Genomic DNA, 21,492 nt, shown 5'->3' on the forward strand with positions numbered 1-21,492 from the left:
TCATCCATCATTTTTGTATGTGTCTATATGATAGAGCCGTGATCTTAAATTAAAACGGTTAAAGATTTCCATGAGTGCCCTTTCTCCCAACAAGGGTGGTCGTCAGTCTATCGCAGGGAAACTCACAACCATGCACACACACACTCACACCTAAGGCCAATTTAGAGAGGCCAGTCAACCTAACAGTCAGGTTTCTAGAATGTGGGAGGAAGTCGGAGTACCCAGAGAGAACCCACATATGCAAGGGGAGAACCTGCTACCCAAAGATTTTACCTAAATAGATATATTGATCCATGACAATTCAATAGATAAACCCCTAATGTTTTCATGTTTACAACTCTATGTCAATGTCAATGAGGTTTTGAGATGTATTAGTTTGACTGATTATGTGTTTCTGATATTTAAAAAAAAAAGAAATCCTTGTCAACACTGGAAAAATAATCTAGAAAAGAGTAAAAATTTCTTAAATTAAGTGTATTTACCCTTAATTTGACTAGGTAAATGAAATGATTTGCCAATAGAATTAGTATTTTTACACTTAGAATAAGGTGTTTAGATAAAATGCACTTGAAATAAGACAATATAATTGTGCTTTCTTATTTTAAATGTAAATTGTCTTGTTCCATTGGCAAAATGTCTCTTTAACCTTCTCAATTTAAGAACAAATGCACTTATTTTAAGAACAAATGACTAATATAGATTTAGATTTTTTCCAGTGAAAATGTTAATGACAAACAAAATGACATTCTTCACATGTAAAATAAACATTCTGGATTTCTTGAAATGATTTATAGATCTCCATATTCCTATTGTTCCTGGTCATTATTTGTATAATTTTGACTATGAATGACATGTATGTCAGATATCATAAACACATAGTCAGTCAAGCTGATAAAGGTCAAAATGGCCACTTAAAATATCTAAACATTTCTAGGTATATAGAACTTAATCCTTACACGTACAGGTTTTTACTTTCTGAAATTCAGTTTATGCTGGCAAAAACGTAATTTAGAACATCTATTATTAGAGTTCAGTTTTTCATGATCTACAAATGGAACAACACAGAGGAGAGTGCTTTTAATAAATGCTCTGTCTTTTAAACAATTCACCATTTTTTTAAATTCCGCATTAACATCTCTAGTTCCATTGGGTTGAAATAGACACTTCCTGTTGCCTGTTGTCATGGTGACTCGTCAAATCGGTGCTCCACTGATATTGGTTTTTAATACTTGTTACACGCATGTTTAACTCTGAGTGGACCTACTTAGAGTTGATTAAACTAATTCATAGCAGCCGTTGTGAAACCCAAAACTCAGACTTCCCGGGCTTACGCTAGATTAATTAGAGTTGAGGATTTTAATCTGAGTTTGTTAAACCTGCTTAACAAACACCTGGTGTCGGTGAGACTTAACAAAAAGCCTCCCTCTTCTCTGATATATTTTCTGAGCTGATTCTATATATGCAGCTATGGGTTGTTAAAAGTTGTACCTATATAAGTCTTGACAAAATAACGCAATTTTTCTGGGACACTGCAAGAAAAGTTTATTCCAAGACTATTGCCTCATTTACACTAGCCCTCTGAAATGATCTGTGCCGAGTTCAGACCGCGTTTGGATCAGGTAACCATGCTAAGCTTGGTTGTCACAACTATCTACACATCATAGCACAGCTCTCAAGACGGTAATTACACAAAAAAACAAAAATGGCGGCGCCCTTGACATTCAGGAACTTGTGTGCCCAGATAGAGTCCTCTGCCAAATGTGCAATGAGAGCATCAATCTGGGCATCATTCCAGGTCACACCACGCTCTTTCGATGTAATTTATCATTAATAGGTTGAGAATAAGTTTGTGTTGGGAACAGGTGAAGAGATCTATGAATTGTACAGCCGGACAGATATGAGTCAGCTGACTGTAAATAGGAGTTGAGTCTGCTCTTGTGCTCCTGGATATAAGAGAACCGAGCCAAAACTAATGCTAGATTTAGCACGGTTCGGTTGTGTCTGGCACGGTCCCGTTCAATTGCCTTCCATTTACATTTAACAGTTATCTTGTTCACCCTGCTAAAACCGTTCTCGGCAGAGTTTCAAAAGGGTAGTGTAAATGGGAAGATTTTCAGACTCCAAACAATGAGAACATTCAAAACAAGGCTGCCAGAAAAAAATGACGTCTTCTTGCTACATGTGTCTAACAAGCTTTAACCAGCCACTGACTGTGGTCCAAAGCTTAAAACGTGATGTCTAAAAAAGGAAACACATTTTACAGACAACGTGGGCTTTTACAGACAACCCAACATTATGCAAGGGTCTGGTTAAAGGAGGAAGTGTGGTAACAAGACAGCTTTTCTTTTTTTTTTCTTCAACCGGAGCTTGCAAGCTCCAGTTCGATGATGTGCTATTTATCAAACTGATGCATATAAAAAGGACTTTTCTTAATTTGAGCATTTGACATATTATATAGGACAATGGATATTTTTACCCTACTTTGACTTAGATTTTTTGGGGGATAGGTTTAAGTATGATTTCTGTGAAGTTCTTTTACATTCACTTGAGCATAAAGATCCTCTGGTCTATCGTGAGTTCGTGTTGAGCTGTTTCCTGCGTTTGATGCTTTGACTTGTGCATAAACTGTTTCCTGTTCCCCACAGCCTTGCAGTGAGACAGTAGAAGCTTCTGGTTCCTTCTTACAGAAGTTTACCTGCCCATAATGGATTTCTTCTTCTGGTATATCAGCTGCCTTTTCAACATCAGCCTCTTCACCTGCTTGATTCTGGAAAAAAAAAATATTGATGTTATTAAACACCTTCAAATTAGAACTTGCTGCAGTATTGCTTTGAACAGAAGACTAACAGTTCCCCACCTGAGTCTGTTTTGGATTTGAACGTTTGGACTTAAAGCACCTGGAAGACATTAGAGACAAGTGTTTTAGAGGAAAGTATAAAGACTGAAAGAAAAGACGCAGACTGAAAGTCTGAAAAATCAAGACTGGTCTAAATATGCATTTGAGTATAAACATTATTAAAACTAGATCTGGTTAAAAGTTGGTGGAATTTGCTGAAGAAACTAAAAAAAATTTTATGTTAATAACTTTTTTATTTTTTTATTTTAGAAATAAAACATGATCATAGAAATTTTTTTTGAGTCTTCCCCATCTTGTTTTCTATGAATTGACAGACATTTGATACGTTTTCCCCATAATCAGAATATATTCATATTTAATATTTCACCTTAGAAATATCTGTCAAAACAGATTTTTCTTGTTTGGTTTAAAGTAAGAGCCTTTTAAAATTTAAAAGTTATCAAATAGTTAGAGAAAGACATGTTGCTTAAGAACAGTGTTCAGTAGCAATAGGTAATAAGAAAATTTCATCTGTTTATATTGTTATGGATCTGAATAAACAGCATTAGTTGCCTATACTTACCAAATCATTATCATCAATAAGATGAGCACAATGACAATAATACTTGCAAGAAGCAGAGTCAAAAATAGATGGTTTCCTGTGCCAAAAGAAAGAAAATACAAGTGGGTTTTGAAAATTGCAAATACATAGAGCTGATATATATAACCACTGAAACCAATGAGGTTCAAGTTATTTAAATAAAGCAAACAAAGGAAATAATTAGTAATATCATCTGAGATCACAAAACAGAATTTTAAAAAGCTTTCAGAAAAAATACCTTTAATATCTAGGATGATCACTGCTGATCTCTGAGTCCCCAGATCATTTGTAGCCTCACAGTAAAACTCTCCTCCCTCAGTAACATTGAAGCTGTAAACCTGCCCCACAGATACATTAACGGCTCCATGTTTGCTGTTCCTGAACCAGGTGAAGCTGGCAGGAGGCTTGGCTCTGCTGGAGCAGCTCAGCTCCACCCAGCTACCTGCTGACACCAAACCTGATGGACTGATGGATGCTGAGGTGTCTTTAGGAGCATCTGAGGAAAATGGGACACACATTAACTTTATTGATCAGAAACAGCTGAACCATGACGTGCTGACAGGATCACTAACATGAAACATTGAGAGTCACTTCTGTCTCTGCTGTCTTGTTTCCTCCATTCACAGGATATCTGGCAGAACAGCTGATGTTGTATCCATCATGTGTATCTGACAGACTGATGGTCTTTTGGATTTTAGTTGTAAAAGTTCCATCTGTGTTTTTCTCTGTTTGTCTCTCAGAGTCTTGTTGGAGATTCCAGGTGAGTTCAGGAGGTGAGTGTGGACAGGGAGTCACAGCTGAGCAGCTTGTATTGACAGACTGATGCTCCTTCAGATCACCAACAGGGATATTAATGCTGGGACTCCAAGGAGAATCTATCCATAGACAATTTAAACAACAGTCCATGTTTAAAAATAATAATTATTATCTCATACAGTTTATACCCAGGCATTGAAGGTGCTTTCTTCATAAAGTGTTTAGAATGTAACAATCAAATCAGTAAATTTGACATGGCAAAATTAATTACTAGATGGTCAATACAAAGGGGTCTGGAACCTTTAACTTACACCTTTAACTATAAGATAAAACAATATATCACACTGTTTATTGGTGAAAAGCAGAACAAATGTGGACATCTTAAAATATGAAGCAAGAAGCTAACTTTTAAAGAGGACTATAACATCTATTATATAATTTATATGAAGCACAAGTTTGTATCTCTGTCAGAAATACAACATTGGTTCATTAACTTTAATGATTAAGTATCTTTACAATGAGTCAATATATCACAATTTATTCCTGCGTAGAAGTAAATCATTGTTTTTGTACCAAAGTTGAAAGAATGAGATGAAGGTGCCGCTAGCCTCAATTGGTTAAAGGCCACAGTGACTATATGTTGCTTTGGACCTAAATAATTTGGGTCTAAAAGATCTAAATTTTATGTCAGATGACTTTGATCTTAAAAACCTGGAAAAATTTCACAAGATATCTTGTCAAATTAAGACTGAAAACCTTTAGTTTTAACAGCTTAGATTGCATCAACGGCATCTTTATTGGTGTCATTAAAATTATTCAACGAACTGAAGCTGATCCAAATTGCTGCTCCAATTTGTTTCTTACATTTCTGCTCCGGCCTTTTGTTTGTTATATAGTTTTTTTAAATATGTTATAAAATACATTTCCGGTTGCTGCTGTGTTCTGAATTAAATTTGATCCCTCATGTTTGAATAGAAGAAGTTTTAATTTCTGTGCTATTCAGCTCTAGAATAAACATAAATAATCTGTTAATTCCTTTAAGTTTTATACAGAAGCTTTTGTTCAAAGACTAATTAATATGTTTCTGTTTCAAATCAAACTTGACTTTTAACTTTTAATTCAATTTGCCACCAGCCACCACTTTTGGAAGGCTACTGTTATCTGATGCCTTTGTTCTTATGCATAAATTCACCGTTCTTTTGTTTAAATCATTCTGGGTTGTATTTTGTATGAATTATTTTAAGGTTGTTGCCTTTTTAACTTGCTTTTCAAAACTGAAGTAACTAAAAGAGCTGGGGGAAGGTCTGGCACAACAATAAAAACAAAGTTGCGCAAGGTAATGTAGCTGTCTAGGATAAAAGTGTTTAATTTTATTCTTAATCTAACGCTGCTTTAAAGAAAACAACTTACCTTTAACTTTTACTTGAAAAGGGTCAGCACAGGCTGTAGCCCTGTTACCCCTGATTTCAATTCTGAAGAAGTATGTGCCTTCGTTACTTGTGTTAACATTAGAAAACAGAGTGGTGCAGTTTTTCTGACTTAGGTTTCCAATAATTTCTATTGGATATTTGTTAACTCCGTTGTTGGTAATGAAGATATCCTTAGGACTTTTAATCCACACTCCAGAAGTTACTTCATTGATTTTAAAGGAATTCTCTTCTTTAAAGCTGCAAGGGACTTGCAAACAAGATCCACTCAGTGCCTCATTCAGGGCTGGTGTATTAATAGAGATGCCTGGTGACGCTCCACGGCAATCTGCCAAAACACCTGTAAAAACAAACTAATGATGGAAATAATGTGGAGCATAATCTTCCTGCAGAGAAAGTTTATTAACCATAAATGTAAGGAAATAAAAAAAAAAAAATAGCCCACCTGGGAGAAAGAAGACACTCAGTAAAATGCTGACAGCTAGTATGCTCTCAGGCAGAGCTGACATTAGTTTCAGATGATCTTTCTTCATCTCTCAGGCTGGACATATGGAGAACAAAAGTCACTTAAAAACATCCTTCACTAATCATTTAGCTTTTTTACAACCGCTTTTACTTAACACTTGAAACTGTAAGAAAAGTTCCAGAAAATATTATATCATATGAAATGTTTTTAATTTTCTTATAATACATTATTTAAATTAGCTTTAGAATAAAAAGTAGTGAATAAGTCACAGAGTTCGATTTTCTTACCAAATTAAACTAAATCCAAAGACGAAATATGTTTTAAACCTGGTGATTGATGAGCTTCAGTCAGCTACCCGTGCTCTTATAACTATATTCTCTGTTTAAAAGCAGCTGTAATGTAAAAGTGGGATGTTGCCGTTATACTTCCTTCTTGTGTGAAAGAGGATGTCAGAGAATCTTCTTCTCATCTATGTGTGTATTACCAAACAGTGTGTGCAATTGTCTGCTTAAAGACCAGGTGAGTATTTGTGTGTTTACAGTACTTTGCAGAACAACCTTTGGATTTTGAAAGTTCAGATATAAAAAAACTTCACATATATAGAAAAATCAGTATAATGTTATAGTTTTCCTTAGCAGAAAAATGTGATGTCGTACGTCCCAGTAGAAAAAAAAAGAAAAGAAAAAAACAGAAGCAACGGTTCAAACATAATTATAGGCAAAATTAGAAGAACTTCCTTTGGTTACCTTAGTTACTCTGTTTGTTTTCAGACCCTATTATAGAACTGCAATAATCCTAAATTCATGATGTATCTGCACTATAGACCTATCTTTACTCAGGATCATCAGATATGCAAATATATGATTTCCACTGAGTAATACCACATGCAAGTCCTTTATTTTAAAAAACTAGTTCAGATTTTGCATCATAATATAACATTTTTCTAATGGTGTAAATGCTCATTTTCATATCTATTGTTATGAGAAGTTACTGTTCCAGGATATATTGGATTTAACAGACTCAGTCAGTGATGCTACCAAACAACATGGATGGACATTCGACCTGTTTTTACCACCATGGATTATCTGTTCTTATTCTAGATATTGGCAATGCTGTCTTAAGCTCAACATTAAATATGACATTTCACACTCTTGGTTAAACTATGGCCTTTTTGCAAAGTTAGGTAAACATTTATTTGTCTAGTCTGGTTTACCATGTACAACTACTAACTGCTAAAAAATGACAGATGAAAATCCGAGAAGTTATTAAATCTATTAATCAAGTTTGATGGGCATTAGGTCGGCAGTTAAATTAATCTAAGAGGAGGAGAGAGCAGAAACAAAGCCATAAGTGCACACAGCCCAGTGGGTATGACACTGAGGCTTTTCAGTTTTCTAGACTAGTTTCGCAGCTCGTTTGTATGAGGATGAGTAATGCAATGAAGCTTAGACATATTTTTCTAAATGTAATGCCTATTGTTTGTCCTGACCTTTTTAAGCTAACAACATACTTATCCCCTCAATTTTCCTCCTTGTATAGTAAGGATTTCATGCATCCAATGGCGTAAATATCGATAAGTGGCAACAGCATTTGCTTACGGGCCCACAACTTCTTAGGGGCCCCATCACTGTCTCCTGGCTGGCCCCCTACTCAGTTGTAGACTTGGATATCTCTTTGCAAATGTATTCCTCTTAAACCCACATGATACTGAAGTCACTGACCGCACCTGGACCGTATTTATACTGCAACACATGCCAGATTTCAACATGATAGTGAGCCGTTTGGTAAACACGACACCAATAGCAAAGCAGACAGTAGTACTTTTAATTACCCTTTTAATAACCATGTACAGTTCATTAGATGGTTGGTTAAAAAAAACAACACACTCATATAATATGTGTCAAACCGCAATAAAGATCTTAAAATAACGATGTATTTGAGTGTTTTATTTTTTCCACTACAAATTTGAATTATGCGTAACTGGAGGGGTGTTACCGGTTCGATAAGCATCTCCTTGAAATGAGTTTTTGGAACTTGGGATGTTTGTAACATCTGGTGGTCCGTGCCACCAATGGTTCAATTCAAGCTGCGCAGTCACTATTTTTGCGGGTGTGATGTGTGATCATATAGTACTTATAATACTACTCACAGAATTGCATAATTGTATCTTCTTGGCCGATTTATGGTACTGTGCCATATCCTGAACTTCATATGCTGCCCACCCACATAAAGTTGCTTACAGGCCTTTTGTTATGTCGTTACGCTATTGCATGCCTCAGTACTTTGACAGCAATAAAAGACAGCCGATTACAGTTTTAATTATATCAGATTCATTTATTTAAAATAAAATGTGAAAAAAAAACATATAAAACATAACAGTACTGTGGCTCACTCAATGTTACGACACAGTAAAATTCTGGCTGCCAATAGGTTCTCACATTCTATACTTTTTGCGTACATTTTTAAATCTGTTCAAATTTTGCAATTTATGGCGTTACGAAATGGAAAACTCATTTTAAAAAACAATTACTTTATTCTGTTAAGAAGAATTTAATATTCTTCAGAAATTCTGTTTATATAAAACCTATACAACTTAGTACGCCACTAAACATTGTCATTAATTAAATGTATAAAAAATATAAATGCAGAAACAAATATCAAAAATGAATAAAAAAATAAGTACTTGAAATTACTTATTTATACTGATTAGGATTCTTTAAGCTTTTTGGCCACAGCAGATAATAAGGAGCCTCTTAACTCGAACAATTACAGTAGACGGAGAATAGATGAATTAAAAGACATCAGAAATCATCCTGCTGCATGATGCCCTCTGGCCTCCTTGTGGCTCATCATGTCTTGGTCTCCATCACAGTGTTGACATAGATTTGGTTTTCTGTTTCCTTTGGACATAAAATGGAAAAAAGGATTTAGCTTCTTTTCATCAAATCTACCTGAGCCTAATCTTGTAAAAGAGAAAGAAAAAATATATATATTTAAAAATGGTGAGACTGATGATTACTTTGATTTTAATCTCACAGTTACTCTATGACATTTATTCATAATTTGAAGAGTTGGGACTCTGTAGCTCAGTGAGGAAGGATACTGTTCTAAAAATTAGTAAGTTGTAAGTTAGATTCCAGCGTCGTTCCACCTTATGTTAAAGTATCTTCTAATAAAGCTGTCATGATTCTTAATCTTTGAGCAGGACTCCAAACCCAAATCTGCTTAATGATACTGTTAATCAGTTTATGGATGTGTGTGAGTGAATATGATTTACTGTAGTTTTTCAATTAAGCTAGAAGTCAGTAAATGTTCTATGAATACTGACCATGTATAGATTATGGGAAATTCTGAACTTCACTTCATCAGTTCACTTCAGGTTTCCAACTTAACAGTTTCAATCTATTTTAACTTAAAACAAACTTAAACAGAAAACTCAACCTTTAAAAAAAATGTAAATATCTTTATCAGTGTTTTTGATTTTATTTGAGCAGTTTTACCTCTAAGAATCTGACAGAATTGGGTTGGAAAAAATGTGTGCTGTTAGCTTACCTTCTTTGGTTTGTTGAAGAATCTGAACCAGCTAAAAGACAAATATTAATTTAAAAACCAAACTATAACTGAATCAGTAAAGTATCTATACTGTAGAAAATCTCACCATTCAAAGATGACAATCCCAATTAAGAGCATCATAATTCCCAGGATCTTCAGTATAACATGGAGTCCAAACACTCGATCATCTGTAACAATACAGTCTGCTTAACTTTTCTGGTATGTCTATAAATCATTATATAGTTTTATATCTGCTTATGAAAATTAGGAACACCTTAATGATGATTAAAAAGGTTTTTTTTAAAGATGAAAATCCTGAAGTAGTGCAGAAAATCTACAAAAAGACGACTTTTGAAAACTGAAAAAATGCAAAACAAAACTAATCAATAAAATCTCTTGTCTTCGTCAACAATTTACCTTTAAAAGTAAGAAGGATCACTGCTGATCTCTGATTCCCCAGATCATTTGTAGCCTCACAGTAATACTCTCCTCCCTCAGTAACAGTGAAGCTGTAAACCTGCCCCACAGATACAGGTGCTGGTCATAAAATTAGAATATCATGAAAAAGTAGATTGATTTCAGTAATTCTATTTAAAAAGTGAAACTTGTATATTATATTCATACATTACATACAAACTCATATATTTCAGATGTTTATTTTGTTTAATTTTGATGATTACAAATGACAACAAATGAAAATCTCAAATTCATCATATCAGAAAATTAGAATATTACTGAAGACCAATAAAAACAAAGGATTTATAGAAATGTTGGCCAACTGAAAAGTATGAACATGAAAAGTATGAGCATGTACAGCACTCAGTATTTAGTTGGGCCTCCTTTGGCCTGTATTACTGCAGCAATGCGGCGTGGCATGGAGTCGATCAGTCTGTGGCACTGCTCAGGTGTTATGATAGCCCAGGTTGCTCTAATAGTGGCTTTTAGCTCTTCTGAATTGTTGGGTCTGGTGTATTGCATCTTCTTCTTCACAATACCCCATAGATTTTCTATGGGGTTAAGGTCAGGAGAGTTTGCTGGCCAATTAAGAACAGGGATACCATGGTCCTTCAACCAGGTACTGGTAGCTTTGGCACTGTGTGCAGGTGCCAAGTCCTGTTGGAAAATGAAATCTGCATCTCCAAAAAGTTGGTCAGCTGCAGGAAGCATGAAGTGCTCTAAAACTTCCTGGTATGTGGCTGCGTTGACCCTGGACCTCAGAAAACACAATGGACCAACACCAGCAGATGACATGGCACCCCAAACCATCACTGACTGTGGAAACTTTACACTGGACTTCAAGCAACGTAGATGAAGTGCCTCTCTTCTTTTCCTCCAGACTCTGGGACCTTGATTTCCAAAGGAAATGCAAAATTTACTTTCATCAGAGAACATGACTTTGGACCACTCACCAGCAGTCCAGTCCTGTTTCTCTTTAGCCCAGGCAAGACGCTTCTGACGCTGTCTGTGGTTCAAGAGTGGCTTGACACAAGGAATGCGACAGCAGAAACCCATGTCTTTCATACGTCTGTGTGTGGTGGTTCTTGAAGCACTCACTCCAGCTGCAGTCCACTCTTTGTGAATCTCCCCCACATTTTTGAATGGGTTTTGTTTCACAATCCTCTCCAGGGTGCGGTTATCTCTCTTGCTTGTACACTTTTTTCGACCACATCTTTTCCTTCCCTTCGCCTCTCTATTAATGTGCTTGGACACTGAGCTCTGTGAACAGCCAGCCTCTTTAGCGATGACCTTTTGTGTCTTGCCCTCCTTGTGCAAGGTGTCGATGGTCGTCTTTTGGACAACTGTCAAGTCAGCAGTCTTCCCCATGATTGTGTAGCCTATAGAACTAGACTGAAAGACCATTTAAAGGCTTTTGCAGGTGGTTTGAGTTAATTAGCTGATTAGAGTGTGGCACCAGGGGCCATCAATTTTGAACGTTTTCACAATATTCTAATTTTCTGATATGATGAATTTGAGATTTTCATTTGTTGTCATTTGTAATCATCAAAATTAAACAAAATAAACATCTGAAATATATGAGTTTGTATGTAATGTATGAATATAATATACAAGTTTCACTTTTTAAATGGAATTACTGAAATCAATCAACTTTTTCATGATATTCTAATTTTATGACCAGCACCTGTACATAAATGGCTCCGTGTTTGCTGTTCCTGAACCAGGTGAAGCTTGCAGGAGGCTTGGCTCTGCTGGAGCAGCTCAGCTCCACCCAGCTAACTGCTGACACCAAACATGATGGACCGATGGATGCTGAGGTGTCTTTAGGAGCATCTGAGGAAAATGGGACACACATTAACTTTATTGATCAGAAACAGCTGAACCATAACGTGCTGACAGGATCACTAACATGAAACACTGAGAGTCACTTCTGTCTCTGCTGTCTTGCTTCCTCCATTCACAGGATATCTGGCAGAACAGCTGATGTTGTATCCATCATGTGTGTCTGACAGAGTGATGGTCTCCTGGATTTTAGTTGTAAAGGTTCCATCTGTGTTTTTCTCTGTTTGTCTCTCAGAGTCTTGTTGGAGATTCCAGGTGAGTTCAGGAGGTGAGTGTGGACAGGGAGTCACAGCTGAGCAGCTTATAGTAACAGACTGATGCTCCTTCAGATCACCAACAGGGATATTAATGCTGGGACTCCAAGGAGAATCTGGGAGTTTAAATAAACAAAAATATTTAACAAAGAAAATTACAGGGTCCATGTATTATAATTATCTGTATTTGCAGAAATTGTCATTATTTGTGCCATTTTTGGACTTTGGATTTCTTTTTAGGTTTTCAGTCACACAGTGATTCTGTGTTTTTTTTCTCATTGGTTTCATTATTTTATCTTTGTGCCATTATAGTAGTTTTCTAGCAATGCTGTTTTCTGTGTTGCTGTCTGTTGCCCCCTTGCGCCAGTGTCCTGTCCCCTAGCTCCTAGTTGCTTCAATGCACACCTGCTCCCTGTTAGCTGATTAGCCCAGTCTTTATTCTGTCTACCATATATACTTTAGTACGGTTCCTCAGTGCTGGTTTCTCCTCATTATCTTACTCCTCGTGTGTGTTTTCCCTGGTTTCTCCTGGATTTTGGTTTCCTGTTAAGCTTCTGTTGCCATTGGTTTCCAAATTAAATCTGCAAGATTTCATCTCGGCCTCCTACTACTCTGCATTTGGGTCATCAACAACATCCACCAACCTTGACAGAAATATTATCATAATGACTAAACTATGAATTTCTATCTTTACCACTAGACTGCCTCATGAACTAAAGTCTTCAAAAGATATAAATAAGAGAACTGAAGCAAGAAAAATACACCAATTACCTTTAATATTGACACAGGCCATAGGTGATGTGTCATTACCCAGAGGATTTGTAGCCACACAGTAATGTTGTCCTCCCATAGTAACATTAATGCTGGAAAAGTTTCCTTCAGTTAGCTTGTTTGGCCCATCTGTGCTGTTCCTGAACCAGGATAAGATGGCAGGAGGCTTGGCTCTGCTGGAGCAGCTCAGCTCCACCCAGCTACCTGCTGACAACAAACCTGATGGACTGATGGATGCTGAGGTGTCTTTAGGAGCATCTGAGGAAAGTGGGACACACATTAACTTTATTGATCAGAAACAGCTGAACCATGACGTGCTGACAGGATCACTAACATGAAACACTGAGAGTCACTTCTGTCTCTGCTGTCTTGCTTCCTCCATTCACAGGATATCTGGCAGAACAGCTGATGTTGTATCCATCATGTGTGTCTGACAGAGTGATGGTCTCCTGGATTTTAGTTGTAAAGGTTCCATCTGTGTTTTTCTCTGTTTGTCTCTCAGAGTCTTGTTGGAGATTCCAGGTGAGTTCAGGAGGTGAGTGTGGACAGGGAGTCACAGCTGAGCAGCTTATAGTGACAGACTGATGCTCCTTCAGATCACCAACAGAGATATTAATGCTGGGACTCCAAGGAGAATCTGGGAGTTTAAATAAACAAAAATATTTAACAAAGAAAATTACAGGGTCCATGTATTATAATTATCTGTATTTGCAGAAATTGTCATTATTTGTGCCATTTTTGGACTTTGAATTTCTTTTTAGGTTTTCAGTCACACAGTGATTCTGTGTTTTTTTTCTCATTGTTTTCATTCTTTTACCTTTGTGCTATTAAAGTAGTTTTCTAGCAATGATGTTTTCTGTGTTGCTGTCTGTTAGCCCCTTGTGCCAGTGTCCTTTCCCCTAGCTCCTAGTGTATTCCATGCACACCTGCTCCCTGTTAGCTGATTAGCCCAGTCTTTATTCTGTTTACCATATATACTTTAGTACGGTTCCTCAGTGCTGGTTTCTCCTCATTATCTTACTCCTCGTATGTGTTTTCCCTGGTGTCCCCTGGATTTTGGTTTACTGTTAAGCTTCTTTTGCCATTGGTTTCCAAATTAAATCTGCAAGAACTCATCTCTGCCTCTTACTGCTCTGCATTTGGGTCATCAACAACATCCACCAACCTTGACAGAAATATAATCATGACTAAACTATGAATTTCTATCTTTACCACTAGACTGCCTCATGAACTAAAGTCTTCAAAAGATATAAAAGGAAAATCTGAGCAAGAAAAATACATCAATTACCTTTAATACTGACACAGGCCATGGGTGATGTGTCATTACCCAGGGGATTTGTAGCCACACAGTAATGTTGTCCTCCCATAGTAACATTAATGCTGGAAAAGTTTCCTTCAGATAGCTTGATTGGTCCTTCTGTGCTGTTCCTGAACCAGGTGAAGCTGGCAGGAGGCTTGGCTCTGCTGGAGCAGCTCAGCTCCACCCAGCTACCTGCTGACAACAAACCTGATGGACTGATGGATGCTGAGGTGTCTTTAGGAGCATCTGAGGAAAATGGGACACACATTAACTTTATTGATCAGAAACAGCTGAACCATGACGTGCTGACAGGATCACTAACATGAAACACTGAGAGTCACTTCTGTCTCTGCTGTCTTGCTTCCTCCATTCACAGGATATCTGGCAGAACAGCTGATGTTGTATCCATCATGTGTGTCTGACAGAGTGATGGTCTCCTGGATTTTAGTTGTAAAGGTTCCATCTGCGTTTTTCTCTGTTTGTCTCTCAGAGTCTTGTTGGAGATTCCAGGTGAGTTCAGGAGGTGAGTGTGGACAGGGAGTCACAGCTGAGCAGCTTATAGTGACAGACTGATGCTCCTTCAGATCACCAACAGGGATATTAATGCTGGGACGCCAAGGAGAATCTATAATTTTTAAACATATCATTTATGATAAAATACAGTTGTAGACATGATAATGTTTCCTTTTCTGCCAACTATCTGCTGTCTGTCTGCCAAAGACCGGTTAGGTATCATTCACTTGTCTGTTATTTCTACTGCAGGGAGACATGTCCACATTTCCAAGGTGGTGAGCTTAACTTTTAAACTTTTAAGTCTAAACTGGTATAAACTGGTCAAAGCATATTAAGAAAAATATTTGTTTTGGATGTTTTAAATACATTTATCATAACCGTAGCTTCTTGGGTAAGATGTTGGCTAAGCTTTACCGTTGTGTTTTGTAAAGAAAATAAAAGGGTTAAAAAGAGTAAAAAAAAATAGGTCTGCTAGTTCAAAGCCATCTGCGTAGAGAAAACCCATTTTTTTGTCTTTCTATGTAAAATAAAAATTTAGCAGAAAAATGTGTAATAAGCAGTACTGATAAAACACAACTCTACATAGCTAGATTTATAAACTAAATTTCTAAATTCAATTTTGCTGCTTGTGAAGGATAATCACTGATGCAGCTTAAGGCATTCCTTGATCCATCCATCCATCCATCCATCCATCCATCCCTCCACCATCCATCCATCCATCATCATACATACATACATACATACATACATACATACATACATACATACATACATACATACATACATACATACATACATACATACATCTGCCATCCACCCATTCATTATTCACCCATCCTCCACGTTTTTTTCTGTCACAATCTTAATTTGGAGCTGATGAAGTGTTAATGGTAAATTTCTTACCTCTTACTGTTATCGTAAGAGGGACAGCACAAGCTGTTGCCCTGTCGTCTGTTGTTTCAATTCTGAAGAAGTAAGTCCCTTCATTACTTGTGTTCACATTAGAAAACAGAGTAGTGCAGTTTTTTTGATTTAGGTTTCCAATAATTTCTATTGGATATTTGTTAACTCCATTGTTAGTGTCGAAGATATATTTAGGACTTTTAATCCACACTCCAGAAATTTCTCCATTAATTTAAAATGAATTTTCTTTGTTAAAACTACAAGGCACTTGCAAACAAGACCCACTCAGTGCCTCATTTGGGACGGGTGTAGTAATAGAGATGAGTGGGATATTTCCAATGCAATCTGCCAAAACACCTGTAAAAAGACAAACAAATGGTAAACCTAATGTGGAGCAGAATCTTCCTGCAGTTCATGAAACAAAAAATCCAAGAGAGTGAACATACAGCTCACCTGGAAGAAAGACCATCAGTAGCATGTTGACTGTCAGCATATTCTCAAACAGAGCTGCCACAAGATTTAGACAGCCCTTCTTCATCTCTCATACTACACAGATGATATAAAGTCAATTAAAAACGTCCTTGATAGCTGTTTTTTTTTTTTTATATAGTTGACTTTTTTAATTTATTTAACACTTATATGATGTAAAACCTTAAAGAAACTCAATAAAAATTAACCCGTGTAAACTATTTTGCGTCAACTGTTTAAGACTGAAGTAGCTAAGCAAGTTTAGCCTTATAATTTCTTACTGAATTAATCTGAATCTAAGGTAAATAATTGTTTTAAATCCAGCAATTTATTAACTTCAACCAGCCAGTAAATAATCCAAAAATCATCTGTTCTGTTTAAATGCAGCTTTACTGTAAAAGCGGGATGTCTACTTACCTATGTGCATATGACCAAAAGGTTTTTGCGTCTGTCTGCAAAACTGAATATTTCTATGTGCCATTTGCAGAAGCACTTTTAAAGGATAAAAGGTATTGTCTAGGAACTAAAATATATTTGCATTTTATATGTCATTGCACTGTGTAATATGGTTCATTGTTTTCACATTTCAGAAACAAAGCAAAAGCAAAGTTTAATTCCTAATTCTAAGCAATGTTAGAGTAACTTCCTCTTGCTGTCAATCAGTGATTGTTGTCCTTATATTATAAAGAACTAAATTAATCCCCAAGTGAAGCCTAGGTGGAAGTTCACTGAATAAACAGAATCACCTACCAACATTTTATGAGACTCACCTTCTTAAAGCAAACCAATCCGCATTGGACTACATCTCCTTCAAGTCCAATCAGCATTTAGAGTCCAGTTTAAAAGAGTTTAGATCCCACACCTCAGCCTGCTACCAAACCAAAATCCTGCACAGTTGGCTCACATGTAAGATTTTAACTAAGGTGACCCTGAAACAAATCTCCATCCCCTTCTCCCTCATTGTGGCCAAGTTCCATCTGGCCTCTTCACTATTCAGCTGGTGCCCTCACCCCCATTGGAATGATTCCTCAGGAGTCATTATGCATTCTAGAGGCATTCCAGCTGGTCGGCCAGAAGACTGCCATGATGAACCTGGTTCTAACAGTGATTTCTTCAGAAAGGGAATTTTTATTTTATTTATTTTATTTTTATTTATGTGTTTATTTGAACAGGGACAGTGCACATTAATAAACATTTCTGTAAATGAGCCAGTGTTAGCTAAGTAGCTAATTTTCAACTGTAGTCCCTGGGCAAGGTTTAAAATGCCAACATAATAAAAACAACAACATTAAAAATTAGTGCAAACAATAAAATACATAGGTAGTAATCTACATAAAAGTTGGACATTGATCTGTAAAAAACAAAGACGTTATTATAAATATAAGATTTAAAAAGCATTGATAAAAGTGCATCAGACAGGCAGACAGAAGTTATTGATTATGATTACAGGTTCGATTCTCCTGTAACCATGCTTTTAACATGTTTTTGAAAGTTCTGTATGTGTCTGCATTGCGTATATGAGTTGGAATGGTGTTCCAGGACTGAGCTGCTCGCACTGAGAAGGCTGACTGACCAAATGAGCTTTTTCTCAGTGGGACTGTAAGGTTATTTGAAGAGACAGATCTGGTGAGTCTGCTACCTTGTGTGAAAAAAGCAGTAAGTGGTGGTGGAGCAAAGCCATGTAAAATTTTAAAGACCAGATTTGCATCATGAAATGTAACTAAATTTTCCCAGTTTAACAGGACATGTTTGTCCAGTATACTACAATGATGAAAACGAAAGGGTTTCCTGTCCAAAACCTTTAGAGCCTGCTTGTAGACAGACTGGATTGGTTTTAATGTTGTTTTACAGCCCTGTGACCAGCTGCTAAGACAGTATGTTAAATGAGGCATAATCATTGCATTAAAAAACAATTTTGCTGCATCTGTGTTCAGATTATTTCTTATGTATCTGAAGTTTACAAGGTTGAGTTTGACTGTTTGAGTGACTTTCTTTACATGTTTTTTAAATGTGAAACTTGAATCCAGAATGAGTCCAAGATATTTATACTCTGACACTACTGTGATGGACTGGCCTGCAACAAACACATCTGGGTCTGAGCAGTTTGATACTCTTTTTGTAAAGAACATAGATACAGTTTTTTTTTAACATTTAAATGTAAGCATGAGTTGTGGAGCCATTTTGATACATGTAGCATGGTTTCAGAGAGTTTTTTGGCTACTTCTTCCTTGGTCTTACCATGTACATAAATTACAGTATCGTCTGCATACATTTGTATCTCACATCCTTTGCACACAGAGGGTAAGTCATTTATATACAAACTGAACAGAAGAGGGGCCAGTATTGATCCTTGCGGCAGGCCCACATTATTTCTCATGTAAGATGACTGTTCATTATTGACTCTAACAGCTTGTGATCTGTTTTGTAAATATGATTTGATCCAATTTATAGCATCAGGAGAGAAATTAAAGAGTGTTAATTTTGTGAGGAGAACATCGTGGCTGATGGTGTCAAACGCCTTTTTCAAGTCCAGGAATACAGCTCCAACTACTCCCCCCTTGTCCATTTTAGTTTTTACAGTTTCAATAAAGTAACAGGTAGCAGTTTCCGTGGAATGATTGGCACGAAAGCCAAACTGCATAGGATGTAGCTTAAATGAAGAACTGTTCAGGTGTGACATTAGTTGATCTGCTACACACCTCTCCGCAATCTTTGAAACTACAGGGAGGATGCTGATTGGCCTGTAGTTTGCCACCTCATTTGAATCTCCTGATTTGAAGACTGGCGTCACAATAGCTGGTTTCCATACTGCTGGATATAATGCTTGTTCGAAGGATGAATTTATCATGTTTGTAATAGGGTTCGATAGAGTCTCTTTGTGTTTTTTCAACAGTGTTTTTTCTCTCTACTGTTGCTTCATGCTTGCTTATCATTATTCCAGCTGGTATAGGATCTATCACTCCAGTATTAATGATGGAAAAAAGGCTATTCATCTTGTTGATAATCATGGTCATATCTTGTCCTACAAGTATTCCTTTTTTTTTTTTTTTTTTTTTTTACAGTGTCCTGTCTAGCAATGTGGCAATAAGAATAATTGTCTTGATGCCAAAAAGAGCCCAACAGATTTTACTTTCACAAGTGTAGCAGTATGGCAATTGCTTGTTTCATGCATATAAATTGCTTTATTATAATTATGCAGGGAGTTTTACATTTTATATGGACACTGCAATGTAAATAGAGCAGAAAAACAGAAGAAGAAAAAGGGAAAAAGAAAAAAAAGAGAAAAGATGAAAGAAAGAGAAGATGGAAAGGAGACAATGACAAAACATTTTCATTCTGCTTCATCACCTGTAACGAGATGAAAAAAGAACAGCACAACCGAAAGACATGGTGTTATGTGCTTCGGGCACATTATGATTTTTGTCCATTTCTTTTCTTTGTTTTCTTATAAACTTTAGTTGAAGGATCTTTTGTTAATATATTTTAGGATTCTTTTAGTAAGTTAATTATGTTAATTTGTGGTGCTGTCGTCCGCCTATAAATAGGCTGGCCTTCAGCACGTTAAGGCGCGTTCCTTGCGCGTTCCTTGCGCGTTCCTTTCCAACCTCGTTTTTGGACGCCGCTTTCCACCTGCTCATTTGCTCCATCGTGCGCGGTGCGCACTTGTCTTGTCGCTGCGGCCTGCAGCGGACGTTCCAGCCTGCCATGTGGTATTTTTGTTAATCTTTTCTTACTTTTTTCTTGAGGTTTTTGGCCTGGCGGGACCGGTAGTCCTGTTTTCGATTTTTCTTTTGCTTAGGTTATTTTTTGTCTTTAGTCCGGTATCAGTAGGGGCTTCGACGGCCCTGTATAGGGTTGGCCCCCTGCTGTACCGTTTTATTCTGTTTGATCGGCCTGCCAGGTCCAACTTTCTGTTGTTACTTTGGGTTTCTTTTTTTTACTTTTTGGGGCACAGGATTTGAGGGCCGTTAATTATTTTTCTCTTCGCAGAACATCTGAAGAAGCCGAATCAAGAACAACTAAACGGAGAGAATTTATTAATAAAACATCTTTTTTTGAACCCTCATTTTCGTCTCGTGTCCTCAAATATGTTGTGTCCTTGGTGGGCGTAACGTATTTTTGGGGGCTTGTCTAACCAACGTTTGCCTTTCGTGTCCCCGAATATGTTGTGTCCTCGGTGGACGTAACATATTTTTGGGGGCTTGTCAAAACAAAGTTTGCCTTTAGTGCCCTCAGATATGTTGTGTCCTTGGTGGACGTAACATATTTTTGGGGGCTTGTCTTAACGAATTTACTTTGTTTAAACATTGCCTTTCGTGTCCCCTAATATGTTGTGTCCTTGGTGGACGTGACATATTTTTGGGGGCCTGTTTAAACAAAGTGTGCCTTTTAGAGACAGGTCGTGTCCTACGGTTGGTTCTTGTTTGTTGGCGGTTGTGCTGGGTTTGTATGTATTTTTGCGCAGCTGACGCGCGTTGCGCTGATTAGTTAGAGCATTCGGTTCGGGTGGTGCTGTAGCTTTGTTTGTGCAGAGGTGTTCCTGATTTGGTGTGGCTTGATTCCAGGGGTAAACATGGAGTTTGACCTGGATGAGTTTGTTCGAGGGCCCACATTGGACACTTTGCATAAATGCACAAAGGATCTGTTGCTGAACGTGCGCCCGCTCTGCATAACTCTATCAGTTGTGTTTCCAGTGAACGAGATGACGCAGGTGTCGGGGCAGCTGCAGATGCACGGGAAGCCGAGCATTTTGAGGTTATTGTGGATTGGACGATTTGGCTCTGGTGTTTTTTGTGGCTTTGTATGTGTGCTTGACAGTTTGTGTGGCTAGATTCCAGGGGTGGACATGGAGTCTGACCTGGATGAGTTTGCTCGAGAGCCTACATTGAATGGAGTGTTCCTGTTTAGTGTGGCTAGATTCCAGGGGTGGACATGGAGTTTGACCTGGATGAGTGCTCGAGGAGCCACATTAGATGTCTTTAGTGAGTGCACGAAGGATATTTTTCCTGCTGCAGTTTTAACACAGAGTCTTGATGAATCGCCGAATAAAACCTCACTTGCAGCTGACCCGTTTTGTTTGAAGGAACTTCAGATCGAATTAGGACAGCTGGCTTTGATGGAGAAGGGGCTGTTTTTTGGAAGAACGCAGACTGGAGTTGGTGGATCGGCTGTGTTTGCGCGCTCGGTGGCGTTGAGAGCGCATTGTATCATGTCTTGGATGTGAAAGTTTTTAAAGTGTTTTTATTGTGAGAGGAGAAGACAATGTTGTGGCCGACGCACTCTCATGACTCTAGTCCCGCTTTCCTTTTTTTTCTCTGAATGGGTTGAGTTTTGCTTCGGACCCCAT

General features: G+C 37.4%; 1 protein-coding gene and 1 long non-coding RNA gene across 2 annotated transcripts; both read right to left on the reverse strand.

Moving 5' to 3' along the window:
* Positions 1-1,655: 1,655 nt before the first annotated feature.
* LOC119796920 (vascular cell adhesion protein 1-like) lies at positions 1,656-14,908 on the reverse strand. Its single transcript, XM_038305694.1, has 9 exons — positions 14,584-14,908; positions 14,250-14,507; positions 13,296-13,598; positions 12,962-13,219; positions 12,004-12,306; positions 3,676-3,933; positions 3,420-3,495; positions 2,858-2,897; positions 1,656-2,767 (listed from the first exon to the last, which is right to left on the reverse strand). Exons 1-9 carry the CDS (start codon positions 14,906-14,908, stop codon positions 2,510-2,512), a joined length of 2,079 nt encoding a protein of 692 aa, XP_038161622.1. The 3' UTR covers positions 1,656-2,509.
* On the reverse strand, positions 9,638-10,171 carry LOC119796941. The gene is made up of 3 exons (XR_005282532.1): positions 10,056-10,171; positions 9,745-9,826; positions 9,638-9,669 (listed from the first exon to the last, which is right to left on the reverse strand). It is a non-coding gene; the product is annotated as an uncharacterized LOC119796941 (long non-coding RNA).
* Positions 14,909-21,492: the final 6,584 nt, after the last annotated feature.

This window comes from Cyprinodon tularosa, unplaced genomic scaffold (assembly GCF_016077235.1).
Source record: "Cyprinodon tularosa strain WSP-4 unplaced genomic scaffold, ASM1607723v1 ctg561, whole genome shotgun sequence".
NCBI classification, from domain to species: Eukaryota; Metazoa; Chordata; class Actinopteri; order Cyprinodontiformes; family Cyprinodontidae; genus Cyprinodon; species Cyprinodon tularosa.

What these genes read in the sequence shown, in the direction of transcription:
- LOC119796920 (XM_038305694.1), bottom strand. Translation starts at nt 14,908, where the DNA reads ATGATATGTTTAAAAATTATAGATTCTCCTTGGCGTCCCAGCATTAAT. An exon ending in AGTGACTCTCAGTGTTTCAT is followed by an intron (nt 13,220 to 13,295) that starts GTTAGTGATCCT and finishes CACTTTCCTCAG; the next exon opens with ATGCTCCTAAAGACACCTCA. An exon ending in GATCATCCTAGATATTAAAG is followed by an intron (nt 3,496 to 3,675) that starts GTATTTTTTCTG and finishes CTTTTGGCACAG; the next exon opens with GAAACCATCTATTTTTGACT.